Source organism: Plasmodium vinckei (genome assembly GCF_900681995.1).
Source record: "Plasmodium vinckei vinckei genome assembly, chromosome: PVVCY_05".
NCBI classification, from domain to species: Eukaryota; Apicomplexa; class Aconoidasida; order Haemosporida; family Plasmodiidae; genus Plasmodium; species Plasmodium vinckei.
Genome location: NC_051297.1, coordinates 667,734 through 688,322, shown reverse-complemented (window position 1 = coordinate 688,322; position 20,589 = coordinate 667,734). Strand labels below are relative to the sequence as shown.

The 20,589-nt window shown below is 27.0% G+C and overlaps 4 protein-coding genes across 4 annotated transcripts; 1 reads left to right on the top strand and 3 right to left on the bottom strand.

Annotated features, from left to right (window-relative positions):
- Nucleotides 1–1,003: 1,003 nt before the first annotated feature.
- PVVCY_0501950 (CCAT-binding transcription factor-like protein, putative) lies at nucleotides 1,004–1,957 on the bottom strand (the record flags this gene model as incomplete). Its single annotated transcript, XM_008627567.2, has 1 exon — nucleotides 1,004–1,957. One exon carries the CDS (start codon nucleotides 1,955–1,957, stop codon nucleotides 1,004–1,006), a length of 954 nt encoding a protein of 317 aa, XP_008625789.2.
- A 6,670-nt stretch (nucleotides 1,958–8,627) lies between these two features.
- Nucleotides 8,628–10,055, bottom strand: PVVCY_0501940 (conserved Plasmodium membrane protein, unknown function; the record flags this gene model as incomplete). Its single annotated transcript, XM_008627565.1, has 1 exon — nucleotides 8,628–10,055. The coding sequence occupies one exon, from the start codon at nucleotides 10,053–10,055 to the stop codon at nucleotides 8,628–8,630; it is 1,428 nt and encodes a 475-aa protein (XP_008625787.1).
- Nucleotides 10,056–12,419: 2,364 nt separating this feature from the next.
- Nucleotides 12,420–15,572, top strand: PVVCY_0501930 (tRNA pseudouridine synthase D, putative; the record flags this gene model as incomplete). Its single annotated transcript, XM_008627564.1, has 1 exon — nucleotides 12,420–15,572. One exon carries the CDS (start codon nucleotides 12,420–12,422, stop codon nucleotides 15,570–15,572), a length of 3,153 nt encoding a protein of 1,050 aa, XP_008625786.1.
- A 799-nt stretch (nucleotides 15,573–16,371) lies between these two features.
- Nucleotides 16,372–19,023, bottom strand: PVVCY_0501920 (methionine--tRNA ligase, putative; the record flags this gene model as incomplete). The annotated part of the gene is made up of 1 exon (XM_008627563.2): nucleotides 16,372–19,023. One exon carries the CDS (start codon nucleotides 19,021–19,023, stop codon nucleotides 16,372–16,374), a length of 2,652 nt encoding a protein of 883 aa, XP_008625785.2.
- Nucleotides 19,024–20,589: the final 1,566 nt, after the last annotated feature.

The following is a 20,589-nucleotide window of genomic DNA, read 5'->3' as shown; positions in this document are numbered from 1 at the left end:
TATTTTTCATTTATTGAATGGATAATAGTTATTATAATTTTCAATTGCACACACACACAATTATCCAAATAAATATAGGATATTAAAAAAAAAAATTAGTGAACCAACACCATAACAACATCTTAAATTAGGATAATTAAAAAAAAGTACACACTATATATAATTTAATGCAATATAATAAATTATTATTTAGAAGAAAAAAATATTAGGATTGTTCTAATATTTTAAATTAATATATTTTTCATTATTTACACGATGTAATAAAAGCGTTGTTAATATTAATTTTTTTTACACTTTGTAAAAGACCCTATAATTCCTTTAAACATTTTAATAGTTTCCTCATAAAAAATATGAACAAAAGATAATTATAGTATATAAATATAAAATTTTAAGAATATGTTCTTTAACATATATTTCATCACCTCTCCAAAATAATGTGATAATTTACATATCCTATAAGGATAAAATTATATTTATTTAACTTTGCAAAATGTATATATTATTACCATTTTAAAGAAACTTTAGTAAAATATTAAAAAATTTTCATTTTTAAATATTCAAAATACTATTAGAAAACAATCAGGTTTTAAGTTTAGGTTCAATGAAACATGAGAAATGTAACTTTCTTTAAGGTATACAAAAAAATATAATTTTTCATTATAATTATAAAATCATAATATTTTCAATCTTAACAATTATGTTATAATTTTTATGTACATATAATGGGTTGCCATTAAATGAAATTACATAAACAGAAACACATTTTAAAAACAATTCTTTGTGTATATATAGACACGCGTTGACATGCATATTTATATATAAATGATTTTTTATTTGCCCATTTGCTATAATTAACAAATAAATAAATAAAAAACACTATTCTCCCATTTTACAAAAAAAAAATCAATAAATTAATAGTAATAAATTAATGGCGACATATTAAAAAAAAAATAGCCTAACAAATGATAAATATGTTCATTTTTTTTGACATTTTTTAGAACTCTTATATAATAAGAAATTGTGAAATATCATCTGAAAAATCACCTATAGGTTCATCAATTACATCGGCATCGTCGAACATAGTAACTAAAGTTTTCATTATTTCTTTAGCTTCTTCTTTAGAATTCTCAGTAATTGAGTCTTGAGCTTTGGTGGTAGTTAAAGGTGCTGCACCCTTAGTTGTGTCTTTCTTTTTATTTTGAGCACTTTCGTTAGTATTGACCTGTGCAGGTGATTCATTACCATTAGGAGTGGCATTTTCTCCACCAGTAGTAGCATTTGATTCTTGTGTTTGTGTATTGCCTTGTTCTCCTGCTTCGGTATTTTCTGTTGATTGTGTTTGCTCTTCTTCTCCGGCGTCTTCCTCTTCGTCCTCGGTGTCTTCCTCTTCTTCATTTTCTTCGTCTTCTTCATTATTTATTTCAAAGTCTTCTGCTATTTGATCTTCTTCATCGTCCATGTCATCATAACTTTCCTCAATTTCTTCACACACAGCTAATTCTTCTTCTGTTATCTGATTATTCTCAGTGCCTATCGATATTTCCTCTAATCCATTTTGTGGTTCCTCAGTTTGGTCAGTTCTATCACCAGCACCTGGAACGGCACCTGGAACGGCACCTGGAACGGCACCTGGGACAGCACCTGGAACGGCACCTGGGACAGCACCTGGAACGGCACCTGGGACAGCACCTGGAACGGCACCTGGGACAGCACCTGGGACAGCACCTGGGACAGCACCTGGAACGGCACCTGGAACGGCACCAGTACCAGGAACTCCGCCATTACCAGGTACAGATGTAGATCCTTGAGTTTGTGCATTAATATTTGCTTGTTGTTCAGTATCGCCACTTTGTCCTTCTGATGAAATATTTGATTCAGATTGCCCTCTTAAATTAGCATTGGATCCACGCACACTTATGAACAAGAAAAATAAAGCGAAAACCAAATTAGTCTTCATTTTTATATAATTTATAATATATCACAAAAGTTTACAATAAATTAAAAATGAAAAAATATATTTATAATAATATTATGTGTGTTAAATACGAATATGTATGCTATATGTCTCGTGATTTTAAGTTAATACACTAAAATAAAAAACAAAAGGTTAATAAGACATTATTCGATCACAATTAAATCATCGTTTGTGAATTAATTTTACTATTAACATTAAATAAGTAAACCAATTAGTTAATCATTCAACACTCATATATTGGAAATTAAATAATTAAAAATTTTCCGATTTTCCAAAAAGGCAATTTTTGTTAAATATTCCAAAAAATAATTACATAATTCATCATAAATTATTAATAAAATATTTTTATTATATATAGTGCAATATAAAAAAAAATAGCCATAAAAAGGACAAAAAATTAAAATCAGTTACACTGTAAATTAATGTTTTTATAATTTTAATTCTATTACATACATAATCACATAATTTATTCTAAAAAAAAATGGAAAATTGGAGAGTGTGCTTTTAATTTGTATTATATTATTATTTATATGTGTTTTTTTTATGTGTAACGTTTTTCATAGTATATAAAAAAAAAAATTATTGCACACATGTATAAATTATAATACTTTAGGAAAATAGTAAATATCGGATCATAATTTTTAAACAATATGATGTAAATTTGGTGTTTGCACCTAAAAAATTTGTTCTAAAATATTATGGGTGTTCATAATTGGTACATGCAAACCATATATTAGAATTACACTTCATTTTTCTAAATTTTTTGAAAATTTTATTCCTTTGCCAATATAAATTTTTTATTACCATTCTTAACACCAATTTTTCTATTGTGGACAATTTTTCTCTGTTCATATACACAAAGTAAGAAAAAAATAAGACATTTTTTAAGGGCAATTATGGTTATAATAGGTAAATACTTTCAATAATAACTTAATCATTAAGTTTCATAAAACATGCATATTATACAAGTAAAACACCAATTTTTTTAATTGGCGATTTCGCTTGTTAAAAAATTCATTTTAACATATACACCGCAATAAAAAGAAAAATTCGCAATGACATATATTTATGTATTAAATATGTCTTTAAAAAATTTACACTGTTCATTTTTTTCAAGGGGTTTAGTAATGATTTATGTAAATATCTTTATTATAAGTTGGTGTATAAAATAAAATTAGTAGTACATTTCTCATGTGAATTTAACTATAATTTCACTATCATGTCTTAAGGAACTATTCAATAAAATTTATATTTGGACAACTAACACACAAAGTATACCTTATACCTACACAAATATATATGCATCTTTTAATATAACTATCTATGATACTACAAATTGATTTATTAATAAATAATTTTAAAGCTTAGTATTATATTATCAATATTGATAAAATATGTAAAGTTGTAAACGTCTACTATGTGTTATTACAAAATTAAAAAAATACACACATATATATATTGTTAAATAATATGAAAAAATATAATGAAGTAGAACTAATAGGATACCTTTCTTAAAATTATATAAATATGCATTCTCAAAGAACTCGTAATTAAGTAATTTACTAAAAAATATATATAATGTAATAATAAAACATATGTTTAAAAAAATTGTAAAAAAAAATTATCATTTAGTTTATTATTTGAGATAACAATTTTAGGAAGTTATCACAAAAATTATTAAACTCGTATTTTGATAATAAAAATTTAAATTAATATTCCATTATATGATATAGCTAAGGGGTTAATATTGAGAAAAATATATATCCCCCAACATAATTAATATGGTTATATATTCCCTTCATTTCTTTATTATCACTTTGCTTTTTTTATAATTTGTCCTCTCCAAGGGTATAGCTATACCCAAAAGGAATAATGCATATAATTTTATCAATTTATTCCTAATCTCCTTAACATCATTCATGTGAAACTTTTTATCAAGTAACACAACTTTAAATGACTAGAAATGAAACATATGGGAATAGCCCACAAAAATTATATTATTTAATATATTTAATCGTCATCAACCATTCCAAAATGAGAAGATATTTCGTCTCCAAAGAACAATGATGCATCATCAAAATCACTATCATCATCCATTATATCAGTTATTTCTTTAAGTGATTCATTTGTATTTGTTTCATGATTAGGGTCTTTATATTCACTAAACATGTCTTTCTTTGGTTCTTCTTTTTGCTCGCCTTCCTTTTGTTCACCTTCTTTTTGTTCACCTTCTTTTTGTTCTCCTTCCTTTTGTTCGCCTTCTTTTTGTTTGCCTTCTTTTTGCTCGCCTTCTTTTTGCTCGCCTTCTTTTTGTTCGCCTTCTTTTTGTTCTCCTTCCTTTTGTTCTCCATCTTTTTGCTCACCCTCTTTTTGTTCAACTACTTGTTCACCTTCCTTTTGTTCTCCTTCTTTTTGTTCACCTTCCTTTTGCTCGCCTTCTTCTTGTTCACCTTCCTTTTGCTCGCCTTCTTCTTGTTCGCCCTCTTCTTGTTCACCCTCTTCTTGTTCACCCTCTTCTTGTTCACCCTCTTCTTGTTCACCCTCTTCTTGTTCAATTACTTGTTCAATTACTTGTTCACCTTCTTTTTGCTCACCTTCCTTTTGTTCTCCTTCCTTTTGTTCAACTACTTGTTCACCTTCCTTTTGTTCTCCCTCTTTCTGTTCACCTTCTTTCTGTTCGCCTTCTTTCTGTTCACCTTCTTTCTGTTCACCTTCTTTCTGTTCACCTTCTTTTTGTTCTCCCTCTATTTGTTCACCTTCTTTTTGTTCACCTTCCTTTTGTTCTCCCTCTTTTTGTTCACCTTCTTTCTGTTCAACTACTTGCTCACCTTCTTTTTGTTCACCTTCCTTTTGTTCACCTTCTTTCTGTTCACCTTCTTTTTGTTCACCTTCTTTTTGCTCACCTTCCTTTTGTTCACCTTCTTTCTGTTCACCTTCTTTTTGTTCACCTTCTTTCTGTTCACCTTCTTTTTGTTCTCCCTCTTTTTGTTCAACTACTTGCTCACCTTCCTTTTGTTCTCCCTCTTTTTGTTCAACTACTTGCTCACCTTCCTTTTGTTCACCTTCTTTTTGTTCTCCCTCTTTTTGTTCTCCCTCTTTCTGTTCACCTTCTTTTTGCTCACCTTCTTTCTGTTCACCTTCTTTTTGCTCGCCTTCCTTTTGTTCACCTTCTTTTTGTTCTCCCTCTTTTTGTTCTCCTTCTTTCTGTTCACCTTCCTTTTGTTCTCCCTCTTTTTGTTCACCTTCTTTCTGTTCACCTTCTTTCTGTTCACCCTCTTTTTGTTCTCCCTCTTTTTGTTCTCCCTCTTTCTGTTCACCTTCTTTCTGTTCACCTTCTTTTTGCTCACCTTCTTTTTGCTCACCTTCCTTTTGTTCTCCTTCTTTCTGTTCGCCTTCTTTCTGTTCACCTTCTTTTTGTTCACCTTCCTTTTGTTCTCCTTCTTTTTGTTCACCTTCCTTTTGTTCTCCTTCCTTTTGTTCACCCTCTTTTTGTTCTCCTTCCTTTTGTTCTCCTTCCTTTTGTTCTCCTTCCTTTTGTTCTCCTTCCTTTTGTTCTCCTTCCTTTTGTTCTCCTTCCTTTTGTTCAACTACTTGTTCACCCTCTTTTTGCTCACCTTCCTTTTGTTCTCCTTCTTTTTGCTCGCCTTCCTTTTGTTCACCTTCTTTTTGTTCTCCCTCTTTTTGTTCTCCTTCTTTCTGTTCACCTTCCTTTTGTTCTCCCTCTTTTTGTTCTCCTTCTTTCTGTTCACCTTCTTTCTGTTCACCTTCTTTTTGCTCACCTTCTTTTTGCTCACCTTCCTTTTGTTCACCTTCCTTTTGTTCTCCCTCTTTTTGTTCTCCTTCTTTTTGCTCACCTTCTTTCTGTTCACCTTCTTTTTGCTCGCCTTCCTTTTGTTCACCTTCTTTTTGTTCTCCCTCTTTTTGTTCTCCTTCTTTCTGTTCACCTTCCTTTTGTTCTCCCTCTTTTTGTTCACCTTCTTTTTGCTCACCTTCTTTTTGTTCACCTTCCTTTTGTTCTCCCTCTTTTTGTTCTCCCTCTTTTTGTTCTCCTTCCTTTTGTTCTCCTTCCTTTTGTTCAACTACTTGTTCACCCTCTTTTTGTTCACCTTCCTTTTGTTCTCCCTCTTTTTGTTCTCCCTCTTTCTGTTCACCTTCCTTTTGTTCTCCTTCCTTTTGTTCACCTTCTTTCTGTTCACCTTCTTTTTGTTCACCCTCTTTCTGTTCACCTTCCTTTTGTTCTCCTTCCTTTTGTTCACCTTCTTTCTGTTCACCTTCTTTCTGTTCACCTTCTTTTTGTTCACCTTCTTTTTGTTCACCTTCCTTTTGTTCACCTTCTTTTTGTTCACCTTCTTTTTGTTCACCTTCTTTCTGTTCACCCTCTTTTTGTTCTCCTTCTTTCTGTTCACCTTCCTTTTGTTCTCCCTCTTTTTGTTCACCTTCTTTCTGTTCACCTTCTTTCTGTTCACCCTCTTTTTGTTCTCCCTCTTTTTGTTCTCCCTCTTTCTGTTCACCTTCCTTTTGTTCTCCTTCCTTTTGTTCACCTTCTTTCTGTTCACCTTCTTTTTGTTCACCCTCTTTCTGTTCACCTTCCTTTTGTTCTCCTTCCTTTTGTTCACCTTCTTTCTGTTCACCTTCTTTTTGTTCACCTTCTTTCTGTTCACCTTCTTTTTGTTCTCCCTCTTTTTGTTCACCCTCTTTTTGTTCACCTTCTTTCTGTTCTCCCTCTTTTTGTTCACCTTCTTTCTGTTCTCCCTCTTTTTGTTCACCCTCTTTTTGTTCTCCTTCCTTTTGTTCAACTACTTGTTCACCTTCCTTTTGTTCTCCCTCTTTTTGTTCGCCTTCTTTCTGTTCACCTTCTTTTTGCTCACCTTCCTTTTGTTCACCTTCTTTCTGTTCTCCCTCTTTTTGTTCACCTTCTTTCTGTTCTCCCTCTTTTTGTTCGCCTTCTTTCTGTTCACCTTCTTTTTGTTCACCTTCTTTTTGTTCACCTTCTTTTTGTTCTCCTTCTTTCTGTTCACCTTCCTTTTGTTCTCCCTCTTTTTGTTCACCTTCTTTTTGCTCACCTTCTTTTTGTTCACCCTCTTTTTGTTCACCCTCTTTTTGTTCACCTTCTTTTTGTTCTCCCTCTTTTTGTTCAACTACTTGTTCACCTTCCTTTTGTTCTCCTTCCTTTTGTTCGCCTTCTTTCTGTTCACCTTCTTTTTGTTCTCCCTCTTTTTGTTCTCCTTCTTTCTGTTCACCTTCCTTTTGTTCTCCCTCTTTTTGTTCTCCTTCCTTTTGTTCTCCTTCTTTCTGTTCGCCTTCTTTCTGTTCACCTTCTTTCTGTTCACCCTCTTTTTGTTCACCTTCCTTTTGTTCAACTACTTGTTCACCTTCTTTTTGTTCACCTTCTTTTTGTTCTCCCTCTTTTTGTTCAACTACTTGTTCACCTTCCTTTTGTTCTCCTTCCTTTTGTTCGCCTTCTTTCTGTTCACCTTCTTTTTGTTCTCCCTCTTTTTGTTCTCCTTCTTTCTGTTCACCTTCCTTTTGTTCTCCCTCTTTTTGTTCTCCTTCCTTTTGTTCAGCTGGAGGTTCTTCGTCGTCCCCTTTAGTGATATTATTCATTTCATTTTCTGTATCTTTATCTATTTTGAAATGACTATCTTTCATAACTCCCCTTAAATATGGGTTTTGTACATTTGTATTTTCGCTATTTACTCCATTGTTGTCTAATATTAATATCTTCAAAAGAAGAAAAATGTAAAAAGTAGACAAAAGATTTTTCATTTTTACCTTTATTATATTAACACAATATTAATAGTTATATATTAAATATGCTTATTTGTACAGTTTAAAAAATTCATAAAAAAATATTAATAGTTATATGATAAATATGCATATCTATTCAATTTTTAAAAAAGTATCCTAATATTATTGAAATGTGATAATAAAAAAATAATAATCATTTATATTACATGTATGGTATTTTTATAATATGACAAAGTATTCTTTAGTTATAAAAATATTTTTTAAAATACAATAATTATATGATATTTCTTGGTTACAAAACAAAAAAAAGACAATAAACAATATTACGGAGAGTAACAAATACATGTTTAATTTAATATGCACACGTGTGCATTAAAAATATTATAACTTTTAAAATTTTATCAACGTAACATCGATTGAAAATTTGTATTTATTCATACTAGTTGTTTCCGTATTCCTTTTTATAATGTTTTTTAGCAATTTTTCATAATACACAAAAAATAAAATACCCAAATTGCAAAAAAATGAGAAATGTTAATAAAATAGCAAAATCGATAAAAATACCACAGTATCATCCTAATACATATAAAATTTTTTATATTTTCATGTTTTTTATCTTTTAATTGAAATAAATATTATTTTTGCAAAAAAAAATTAATAGTATTCATATTGATAACATAGCAACTTACCTACGTTTTATGCATACATGAAGATTCTGTTTATTCTTTATTTATTATTATCATCCATATTTTCCCCTAATATGCCATTGTTACTTCAATATATCATTATTGCAAACATCCTATTTTATTACTCATTGCTTCAGAAAATTTAAGGTGACTCACAATATATATATATTTTATAACCCAACTGTAAACACATAATACTTCACTTATTTAGAATACATTCAAAAAGCTGAAAACAAATAAACTGCGTCCTTTACGAAATTTTTTACATCATTTGAAATAAAACCGGGATTACTAAATAAATTTACTATATTACTCAATAATGTATTACCGTCATTTTGTGCAGCGTTAATATTATCAACAATCTTACTAAATGAATTATGAATATTGGCACTATTAAATGGGAATGTTTCCTTTCCTTCTGTTTTAGGTTCATTTTTATTATTTATTTCTCCTTGGTTCTTTATTGGCTGTTCATTTATTACTTCTTTTTTTTCATTTTCAACATTTTTCTCCGCATTTTTTACTAAATCTTTATCATTATTATTTATATTTTTACCCGCCTCTTCGGTACTCTTTGTAAAAACATTATCTTTTGGAAGTTCAGCTATTATAAATTCATATATATTCTTTACTATATCACGCTCTAATCCCAAATTATTTTTGTCATTTAGATTTTGATTATTAGCATCATTTTTCTCGTTTTCACTTTCTTTGTTCTTTGCGTTGTCTGGTGTATTTGTTCCTTCTAATTGTTCATTTGGAATAAGTTGTTCTCCATTATTATTCCCATTATTCGATGGGTCTTTTTTCTCCCCTTCTGCCTTATCTTGCGCATTTATATCTGCATTTGTTGGTTTATCTTCATTTTTATTGATCTCAGAATTCACTTCTATATTTGGTAATTTTTCCTGGGAACCCGGTTTTGATATATTTTCACTAGTTATTTCTTTGTCATTTGCTTGTTCACCATCTATGCTATTGTTTGTGTTAGTTTCATTCCCTGTATTTACTGGTACCTTAGAAGCATTTGCATCTAGTTCGTTATTTTTTTCTGCGCTTTTTTTTTCAGGCGTGACTTCTTCTAACTTCGTTAATGCGCTTTCACTTTCTACTTTTGAAGATGGATTCGCATTATTTTCTTGCCGATGAACCAGTGTATTGCCATTTATATTTTTTGAAGCGGTTGGAACTGCATCTTCTTTTTTGTTATCAGTGGGCTGGGCATTATTCGTCTGACTACTAATTGTCTTAGCATCTTCTTGTGAACCATTAGGTAAATTATTTCTAGATGTGCTTTCTATTTTTTTCTCTTCTGTGTGTGAATTGCTATCTCCATTTCGTTTACCATTTTCTATTACCAGTGATAAATCAGTTGGGGTAATCACATCATTGGAGTTTTTTCCATCAGCATTAGATTGTTTCGTTTCTTGGGGTTTATTTCCCTGATGCTCAGAATTACCGGAATTTATATTTTTCGGTGTGTCTATATTATTTATTACATGGTGCAATGAAGACCAACCTAAAGTATTTCCATTTCTTAGGGATGTCTTTTTTCCATTTGTTTCTACTTGGCATAAAGCATTATTGTAAAATGCGTATAATGCTATAAGAGTCACATAAAAATTGATAGATATAATTTTCCTCATTGCTACTTATTTTTTTAAGAAAGTTAAAAAATAATATATTTCAGAATAATTCTCCTTTATATATATATTTTCCAAAAATAATATGCATATATATGCTACTATACTAATAAGGAAATGCATATATTTATATTATTAGTAAATACAATTATTAGTTTCCAAACAAGTTTATTAAAAATGCATATGTTTATGTCTATTCAAATTTATATGGTAATAAGAAAATTTTGTAAGCAATAAAATACAATGAAATGAAGCAATGGAACTATTAAAAATGAAAAATATTATATAAAAATAAAAAAAATTTATGTTATCATATAAAAAAATTGTAATTAAAAAAAATATTCATTTCAATTCCTAAGTAAAAATGCTCATTTTTCATTTTGATGCTATCATCTTTGGTCTATTATAAAAAATGGCAATAACAATAGACAAAATATTGCATACACATATTTTTCGAAACCATCGAATGATCTATATAAGTATTTTTTAGAACATAATCAATGATTACAATTATTTACACTATTAATTCATGAGAAAATTTAATATGGCTATTTAAAAAATGTTTGCTTGCTTATTGAATCGCCGTATTTTCTTTTGTTAAATTATACACCACATAAAATATATTGATGTAAGATTATCACATTGTTTTATTTTGAGCTAATCATAGAAATATAAATAAAAATAATATTACAAGTCTGCATCTTTTATTTTTTTTCGCGAATTGAGCAAGCACAAAGGTATGTCTACCAAAATGCATATATATATTTTTTTACTTGGAAACTCGAAACAATTATAGAAACCTTGTGTGCATATTTCCATGTGGTCTGTATACTATATGTATTTTTTATTTTTTAATATCATTGATACAAATGTACACATATATTCATTTTATACCATTTTAATATTGTAACCACGATCGATGCGGAAAACACACAAAAATACCCAAAGCATAACCAGTATAGGGAATTATTTGTTTTAATTATACAAAAATTAAACCATTAAAATATATTTAAAAAATATCAATTAATTATATTAAATATGAAGGAATGCACAATATTATAACATTTGAACTTTCCGTCTTTTTTTGATCAAAAATATAAACTACAAGGAAAAAATTATGAAAAAAAATAATTGATGCCGATTTTACTATTTTTCTAGTTGTAATGCAGTACTCTCAATTATTTTATTTTTTCATTACTTAATATAAATATTCACAAAATTTTCAATAAAAGTCTATAGTTTAATAATATATAATATTGGCCATGCATAATATATAACTATTCTTTAAATTTTATTAGCAACTTTGAAAAGGTTGCAATATATTTTTAATTAAAAAATGAAAAAGTAGTACTAACAAATATATCCTTTTTTACTATTTTATTAATACTTATTCTAGTAATTTAAAAAGTAGGAAATAAACAGTGTTTTGTTTATATTTAGGAACATATAAAATACTATTTTTCCTTTTTCCATAAATTATAAAAATATATGATCATTATATTTTGATCGATGCAAAATATTTTCACTTTTTATTTGGGTATCGCTAATGTAGATACATATTTATATGTTTTTTCGTATGTCTGAAATTGTATAATAACAGAACCTATACACAATCGTCTATATGGTAGGGATATACTTAATACAAATCCATCCATAATTAAATTACATAAGAGACCATATTATGGTTTTCTTTCCCATATGTTTTTATCGTCCCTTTTAAAGAGAGGGAAGTTAATTTTATCATCGCTGGGAATATATATATGTATATTCATTTATTTACTATTTAATTTGCGAGCCTTCCAAAGGGAACATATTTGTTAAACTTATTTTTCACTCAATCATATGGATATTACTTGGTTTCAATCTTTTTAACCGTAATAAAATACAAAAATATGCACAATATTGTTTAAATTTCAGTTTTGTTGCATCCAAAGTAATTAAAAAAGAAAATTTTGTAACAATATCAGCCCCAATAAAATAAATAATTCAACATAATTTCGGATTATTATATTTTTTTTACCCTTTCTCTGATATTTTTTCATTATAATTTTTTGCTTCTTACATTCATTAAAATATGAGTAGCAATTTTACAAATTTTTACATAAGCATTGCAAAGTATTACATATATAATGCTTTATAGAACTACCAACTCGCCTCTTTGCCCTCTTAAATGATCAGCATAATAATTCAAAAAAAAAATAATAATAATAAAAATTAAAAAGTTACATCTTTTAAAAAATATATATGTTTTCCCTTTTTTAGCAAGGTCTAATAAAAATTTATACAATGTATTATATAATGGTATATACATTATTTTTTCTTTAATTTTGTATATCCCCAGTTCTATTTTTGATTCCCCTACGAACGATGAATTTACCATATATTGAAAATCATGGAATTGAATATCTGATTAGGAAAAATATACATAATCTCGAAGGTATAAATGGTAAAGTAAAAACAATTTTCGAAGATTTTCATGTTCACGAAATAACAAAAAATAACATTATCCTACATTTGGATGAAATAATAAACAAAGATAAAATTAATCAAATTTTAGAAGACAAAGAAAAGCATGATGAAATCAATATTTTTCAAAATATAAGTAATTCAGATTTATCTATTCAACATTTTAAAAAACATATAAATGAGTCTGATCAAGATGTTTTCAAAAAGTTTTTGGATATTCTGCACCAAATATATTTACTAAAACAAAAAAAAACACAAAAAAATGAATTTGAACACGATGAGGTAGAAAACAATAAAATTGAATCTTCAAATAATGAACCTCTTCAAAAATCAAGAAGAAAATTCACAATTCCATATTGTGTTTTAACAAAATTTGACGATCCTACTTTATACGAATATAATGATCAAACTAACGGCGATCAAAAAAGCAAATCAAATGATATCATATCAGTTGATGAAAAAAAAAAAATTGCAAGAAAAAATATACACAATGCTATAAATAAATATTTCCCTTTTTTATTAACTGAAACAAAAACCGTTACTAAATTGGATACAGTTATATCACATGGAAATATATTAGCCGATCAGATAGGTAACAATTTAAATGAATCATATACATACGAACATTTAAATTGCCAAATTAATAATGACCATCAAGTACAAAATGAGGATAAGGAAAATGATAAAAAACCTTTTACAATCATAGAAGTTTATCCAAATTTTAATTGTCTTAAAATTATTACACCTCCTGAGATATTCGACAAATTAAAGTCGAATGCTAAAAAATTACGTTCTAATAAAAATGACGATTTTGAAAATGTTATTTTAGAAGGATTAAAAAAATTAAAAGATATTAATAAGGATAAAAATAACCACGATATAAGAATGTCCTTGGAAAATAAAACCGAATACCATAATGATATAAATCAACAAAAAGATACCCATTTAAATTCATTTCAAGATAAACCGGGGTCGAATTATGATGACACAATTAATGATGATACTACATGTGATATTTTTCCAAACCATTCCCTCAGAAAAAAACGTAAAATCAATGAATTATCAAATGAGGAGAATTCCATTCCTATTTTGAGTAATACCAATAATTTATCTAGCCCCCAAGCCGATCAAGTAAGTAAATGTGAAAAAGATATCTATACAGAATCTGGGGCCTATACAACTGATGCTATAATAAAAGAAGAAATCAAAACCAATTGCTTAAAAAACGATAATAATAGTTATAAAATGCCTCAGGAAAAGGAAGGGGAATGCTTAAGTAATGACAACTTTATAGATAAGATTAACAAAATGAGAGAAGAAAAAAGAAGCAAAAAAAGAGATAAAAAATATTTACATTTTAACCTGTACAAAGAAAATAAAGATATATGCGAAATATTGAAAAAATTAAAAATAATTTTCAAAAAAAACAATTCTGATATATCTTATTGTGGAATTAAGGACAAAAGAGGAATAACAATACAAAAATTTTGCATCCAGAAAATTAAAAAAGAAGACATATATAAAATGTTAATTAATAATAACAATTGGTGTAATAATGTTTATTTATCCAATTTAGAATATAAAAAAAATAAATTATCTTTAGGATATTTAAAAGGAAATTTTTTCAAAATTTTAATTAGGGGAGTAAATAATAATGAAGATGAAAAAATAAGATTTCATAACCTTTTTGAAATTTTAAAAAATTTTGGCTTTATTAATTATTATGGCCATCAAAGATTTGGTAGTAAAAAAGTTAAAAACTATCAAATTGGTATTTCTATTTTAAAAAAAAACTACAAGCAAGCTCTTTTTCTTATCATTGAGAATACAGATTTGGATCCTGAGAAAAAGAAGGTATTAATGAACTATCTGGATAAGGTGGAGAAAGAATTTATTCAATCTAACAATATTATCCATAAAAGTGAGAATGAAAATGTAAATATAAATGGAGATGATAGATCAAATGCCGAACTAAATGAAATAGGACCCACTGATCCGAACTCAGGTCTAAAACCAGACAACGAAACTCAAATTCTGAACTCAAATTCAGACAAAGCAATAAAAGTAGCAGCAATAAAAAATGAAAACAATTTCGAAAAAAAAAAAAAAAAGTGGCAGAAAAATAATGATTATTCAAATCGTTTTCTTAACAAAAAACAAAACGAAAAAAATATAATACCTAATGAAATAGAAGAAATAATAAATTCAATATCAAACAATTCTTATGTTGAAAAAATTATATTAGGGTCATTAAAAAATAGTCACAATTTTAAAAACGCATTTATAAATATACCAAAAGATATATTTTCGTTGTTTATACATGCAACACAAAGTTTAATTTTTAATATTTTAGTTAATATCAGAATGAACAAATTTGGATTTAAAGTTGTGATAGGCGATTTAGTTCAAGTACCCCATAAAGGCAATTATGAAACTGAATTAAAGAGTCATGATGAAGTAAATTCAGACTACTCAAACGACAGTATGAACGAATCAGAAACAAATTATCCTGAGAGAAAACTAAATGATTCATTTTCAAATAATGAAATTGATTTTGATGAAAACAAAATAATTATAATAACAGAAGAAAATATTTCCCAATATAATATTTACGATGCCGTTTTACCTCTCCCCGGTGATAAAAATACACTTTTCCCTTCTAACTTAATTGATGAATATAAAAAAGTTTTAGGTTCTTTTGAATTATCATTTGATCATTTTAAATCAGACAAATATTTATTTAATGCATCAGGAGGGTATAGAAAAATTGTAGTCAAGCCATCTAATCTTCATTCCGTTTTTATTAAAGCGGACTTAACAAAGAAAAACACAATACCAATAATAAAAGGCGACTTGTATAATTTGATGAATCATAAAAATGAAGAGATTGACCAACAAGTTGACCAGGATATTGTTTTTACTAACAGCAGTTTATACCATGAGCATTTAATTAAAGAAATACCAAATTATCAAGATATGTCGTCAATTTTTTTAACTTGCTCTTTACCTAAATCTTCTTATATTACTGTTGCACTTATGGAGATAATCAAATAATTAGCTGCTGCATGTAGTTAAGTCCATTTTTTAAACCTTTTCATTATGCTTATTATTTTTCAAGTTACATAAAATTCGATTTATCCATATGCAATTATTCCTATGCATTAATGTTTATGTGTTGATCTATTTGTTTAAAGGGTTTTACATGTTTGTTGTGAATATAGATATAATTATAAAACGAACCAAATAATTCGGTGTAAAATCACTTAATTTATAAAATGAAAAATTAAAGCATTTAAGAAGTAATAAAAAACATAAATATTTTAAAGAGGAGTTGTAATCTATGTGTCATGTTTTGTTCATATTCAAATATATATTGTGAGGTATTAGAACTGCTAAGAGCATATTACTCGATTCGTTTAAAAATTAGAAATTGATATGACCTGACTTATATTATTTTTTATGCCCACAATGGTGCATATATTGTAAAAATACGACAATATTAATTAAATATAAATAAATATTTTTACATATATATATCTATATGCACGATTTATCTATGCATAAGAACGAAAAACTAAGAAAAGTTTTTTTGTATATATATTGAAAATGATGTATTATTTAATATTCTAAGATTATTTATCATGCATATATAAAAATTTAAAACGAATTATGCAGATAAAGCTAAAGCTCAATGACTCTATCCGCGTATATTGAAAAGGATAGGTATTTAAAACAAAAAGGTAAAAAAGAGAAAATAAGAAAAATGTCGACCAACATATAAAAGGGTATATAAACAAATATGCATAAACACCATCAAGGTATATGTAGGATAACCACATTAAGTGACTATAAATTAGCTAAAAAAATTGAGGGTGCCTGAGGTTTGAGTTGCATGGTAAAATGGGTTGTCAGAGGAACCGAAAACTAAGGGGACATTTTTTTCATAAAAACAATTATTATTAATTATTGAGAGCTGTAATGAGTTAATCTCTTTTTTTGTCAAATTATCTCTTTGTTTAACTAAAGTTTTATAATTTTTGGCATGTATTAAAGTACCAACGGGTATGTTTTCATCTGGGCTAAATTTAAAAATTTCTTTATGTACATGTGGAATGATAGAAGTTACTGTTATATTATTTATGGTAAGAGGTTTTATATTCATAATAGCTACTGTTAATGTATTAATGTGACTTTCATTATGTGGTAAATTTAGAAGAGCTATATATTTTCCGTCATCTGTTTCAATTTCATAAAGGGTTGAATTTTTTAATTCTCCATGTTCTATAACTTTAATAACTTTAGATAATTTCATAATAACTTTTTGTATTTTTATCTTAACACTTTCTACTTCAAATTTTTTAAATAAAACATGATCGTTATTAATTATTACACCTTCTTCCAAATTGTTTAGCCATGGATTTAAATCCACAATTTTCTTTTTCGGTGTATTTAATTGGCTAAATATTTGTGATGCTATCATTGGGACAACTATATCTATGTAATGTGCAATAAAATAAATAGATTCTAACATTAATCTTATGATATGTAATTTTTTATTTTGTTCCGATTCTTTTTTATATTTCCATGGGGCTAAATCGGTTAAAAACTTATTTAAATCTTTACAAACATTTACTGTTTTCTCACAGAATTTATGAATATGAAAATTTTTCATATAATATTCTATTCTGTTAATAAAATGGAGCATACAGAATGGTAATTCAACATCTATATCATCATATAAAGGTGGGATTTTTGCATTATTTGATAAAAAGCAAAGCGACAATGTTCGTTGTACTAAATTTCCTATCGTATCAGCTAAATCAGAGTTACACATATCAACTAAATTATCTACATCAAATCTCATATCATATCCTCTTTTAGATTCTTTTACTACATGAAATCTAAATGCATCTGATCCATATGCTTCTATAATTTCTTTTGGATCAATCACATTTTTTAAAGATTTTGACATTTTTTTACCATCACCAGCTAATACAAAACCATGTGAAAATATACACTTAGGTAATTCTATATTTATAGACATTAAAATTGTTGGGAAAATTACTGCATGAAACCAAACAATATCTTTTCCTATTATATGAATATCTGCTGGCCAATATTTCATTCTTTCTTGGTTATTTATAAAGCAATTCGAATAGTAATTTATTAATGCATCCATCCATACATACATTACATGCTTTGGATCATTTGGGACAGGAATACCCCAACTGAATTTTGTCCTACTACAAGACAAATCTTCTAATGGTTCTTTTAATCGTTGTAATATTTCATTTCTATTCTTTTCTGGTTGTATAAAATCTGGGTTATCATGTATATGTTGTAATAATCTATCTTGATATTTAGACATCCTAAAAAAATACGACGGTTCTTTCATTTTTTCTAGTTTTACATTATTTAATGGGTCCATATAATTCATTAATTTAGCTTCATTTTCGGGTATATATGTCTCTTCTCGAACATTATACCATCCTTCATATTCACCCAAATATATATCACCATTTTCCATGCATTGTGTCCATATAGATTGTGCAATATTTTTATGAATTTCTGCAGTTGTTCGAACATAATAATCTTCTGTGGTATGTAAATCTTTATTTAATTTTTTAAATTTTATTACATTTTGGTCACATAACTCTTGTGGTGTTATATTATTTCTTGCTGCTTGATTTGCTATCTTTAATCCATGCTCATCTGCACCGGTTGTAAAAAACAAATCTCTTCCTAAATTTCTGTGATATCTAGCTATTGTGTCAGCTAATACGATTTCGTATGCATGACCTATATGTGGGTCACCATTTACATAATTAATAGCAGTAGTTATATAAAAATTCTCATTTTTTACATGATCATTAATATTTTTTTCACAAATTTTTGATATAAATAAACTATATATATTTTTTAATTTATGAACCTTTTCAACTGTTTCTATTACTTTTTGTACATCTTCTAAATTATTTATCCTTTCTACATAGCTGTTTATATGTGACCAACTTTCATTGCATATAACAATATTCGAATATTTCAAAGATGTGTATACATAGATATCTGCTAATGTAATTCCACACGTACCATTTTCTTGGCTTTGATCTGTTTCATCGCATCCATCCTCTCTTTTGATTTCCTCAGCTCCATCACATATAAACTCCTTGTTAATATTCTCGCTCAAATAAGACTCTAACAAATCTAAACTTTCAATTATTTTTTTTTTATTCAAGCGCTCAATGTTTTTTTCTAATACATCACTCCATTCGATCCATGTCAAATATAAACGTAGTTTGTCATCTAAACTTTTTACGTTTATACCTTTATTTCTTAATCGATGCAATAAAAAACATATTGCATTTGTGGAACTTACAAATTTGTTTTCATAAATAAGCAGTGGCCTCTTATTTACTACTAAACTTTTCTCAACTTCAAATGTACGAGTGAAAAAAAAATCATCACTTAGCTCTACCGGCAATTTATATATGTGGGCTGCCAGCATACATTTTAACGTGCCGGATAGTAAGTATTTATTTGGATATAAAATCATGTTTATTTCGATTTTTTGATCCACTTTCCCCCTTTAAGATAATATCCGAGGTACAAAAAGGGAAAGGGGAGGGGAATAAAATATTGTGAATATATATACACAGATATGTATATGAAGCGTATTCAATAAGCGTATATATATAAATGTAAGTATATAAATGTACGTATATAATATATACATATAAATGCAGGTACATAAATGTACGTATATAATATATACATATATATATAAGGTGAATAAATTGCTCTCCAATTTTATAATATACTCATTTCAAAATATATTTCTGGCTTTGAAAAAAAATGAAGAGAAAAGTAAAATTAATGTAAGGGAAAAATTATTTACAATTCGATCAACTTAACACAATCTAAAAATATAAATCACAAATAAAATTTGTAATGAAAAAAAATATGAATTTCATTAAAATTAAAAAATGGCATGGCTCATGAGCATTAAATAATTACTAAAATATATTTTAATGCCATAATAATATATTATATGTATTTTTTTCGTTATGTATAATATATTATTAGGTTTATTCGTATGAAAAATTGGAATTTTTCAAAAATGGCACGATTATATTTCATATTTAATTGTATTCTTTATATTACAATTGTACGTATGATATTTGTACCCATTCTTGTAAATTTTACAATTTTTTGTATGTATTTACATTTGTTATCCATATTTATTCGGATATCCTTATTATTTAATTTTATTATTTTTTACTTATTCTAATAAGCTACAATTTTTTACATTTATGTTATATATTTTACTTTATTTTTCCATCATAATAAGATAAAATATTTTTAAGATTAAATTATTTTGTAATTAAAAAAAAATATATCATTTACAATGATAATTATTATATACATATATATATATAATAAATAAGCATATATAACTTATGTTACCGTCACAAATATGGTTATACTTATTTTTTAATAATATATTAAGGCCGCACAATTATATTATACACTTTATGTGCATACATATATATGGAGCATATTTATTTATTTTATTTTTAATATATAGAATGTGGTTTTATTATTTCTACATAGCTTTTATGTAATAAATATTGTAATATCGTTATTATATTTTTTATATATTTTTCGGTATATTTAATTAAATCTAATAATAATATTCTTTAATTTATTTATTAATTTTTTTAACTATTTTAAAAGATATACTTTAAACAATATAATAAAATCCCAAATATATTTTTGAAGCAGTTATTGCTAATTTTACGATGTTGTAATAATTTTAAATATTACTCAGATGTGTGGAACGTTTATATCCACAATATGCTCAAAGATATATTATATAAAAAAATATATTTATGATATTTTATTCTAATTGTATAATATATTTGTTTTATAAAAAAAAACATATTTTAAAGAAATTACAAAAAAAATGAAAGAGAAATAAAGGGAAAACAAAATATAATGAACAAAAAAAATGGGATAAATAAACATCAAATGAAATAGTTCATTTAAACTATATATAATTTATTATTCTTTA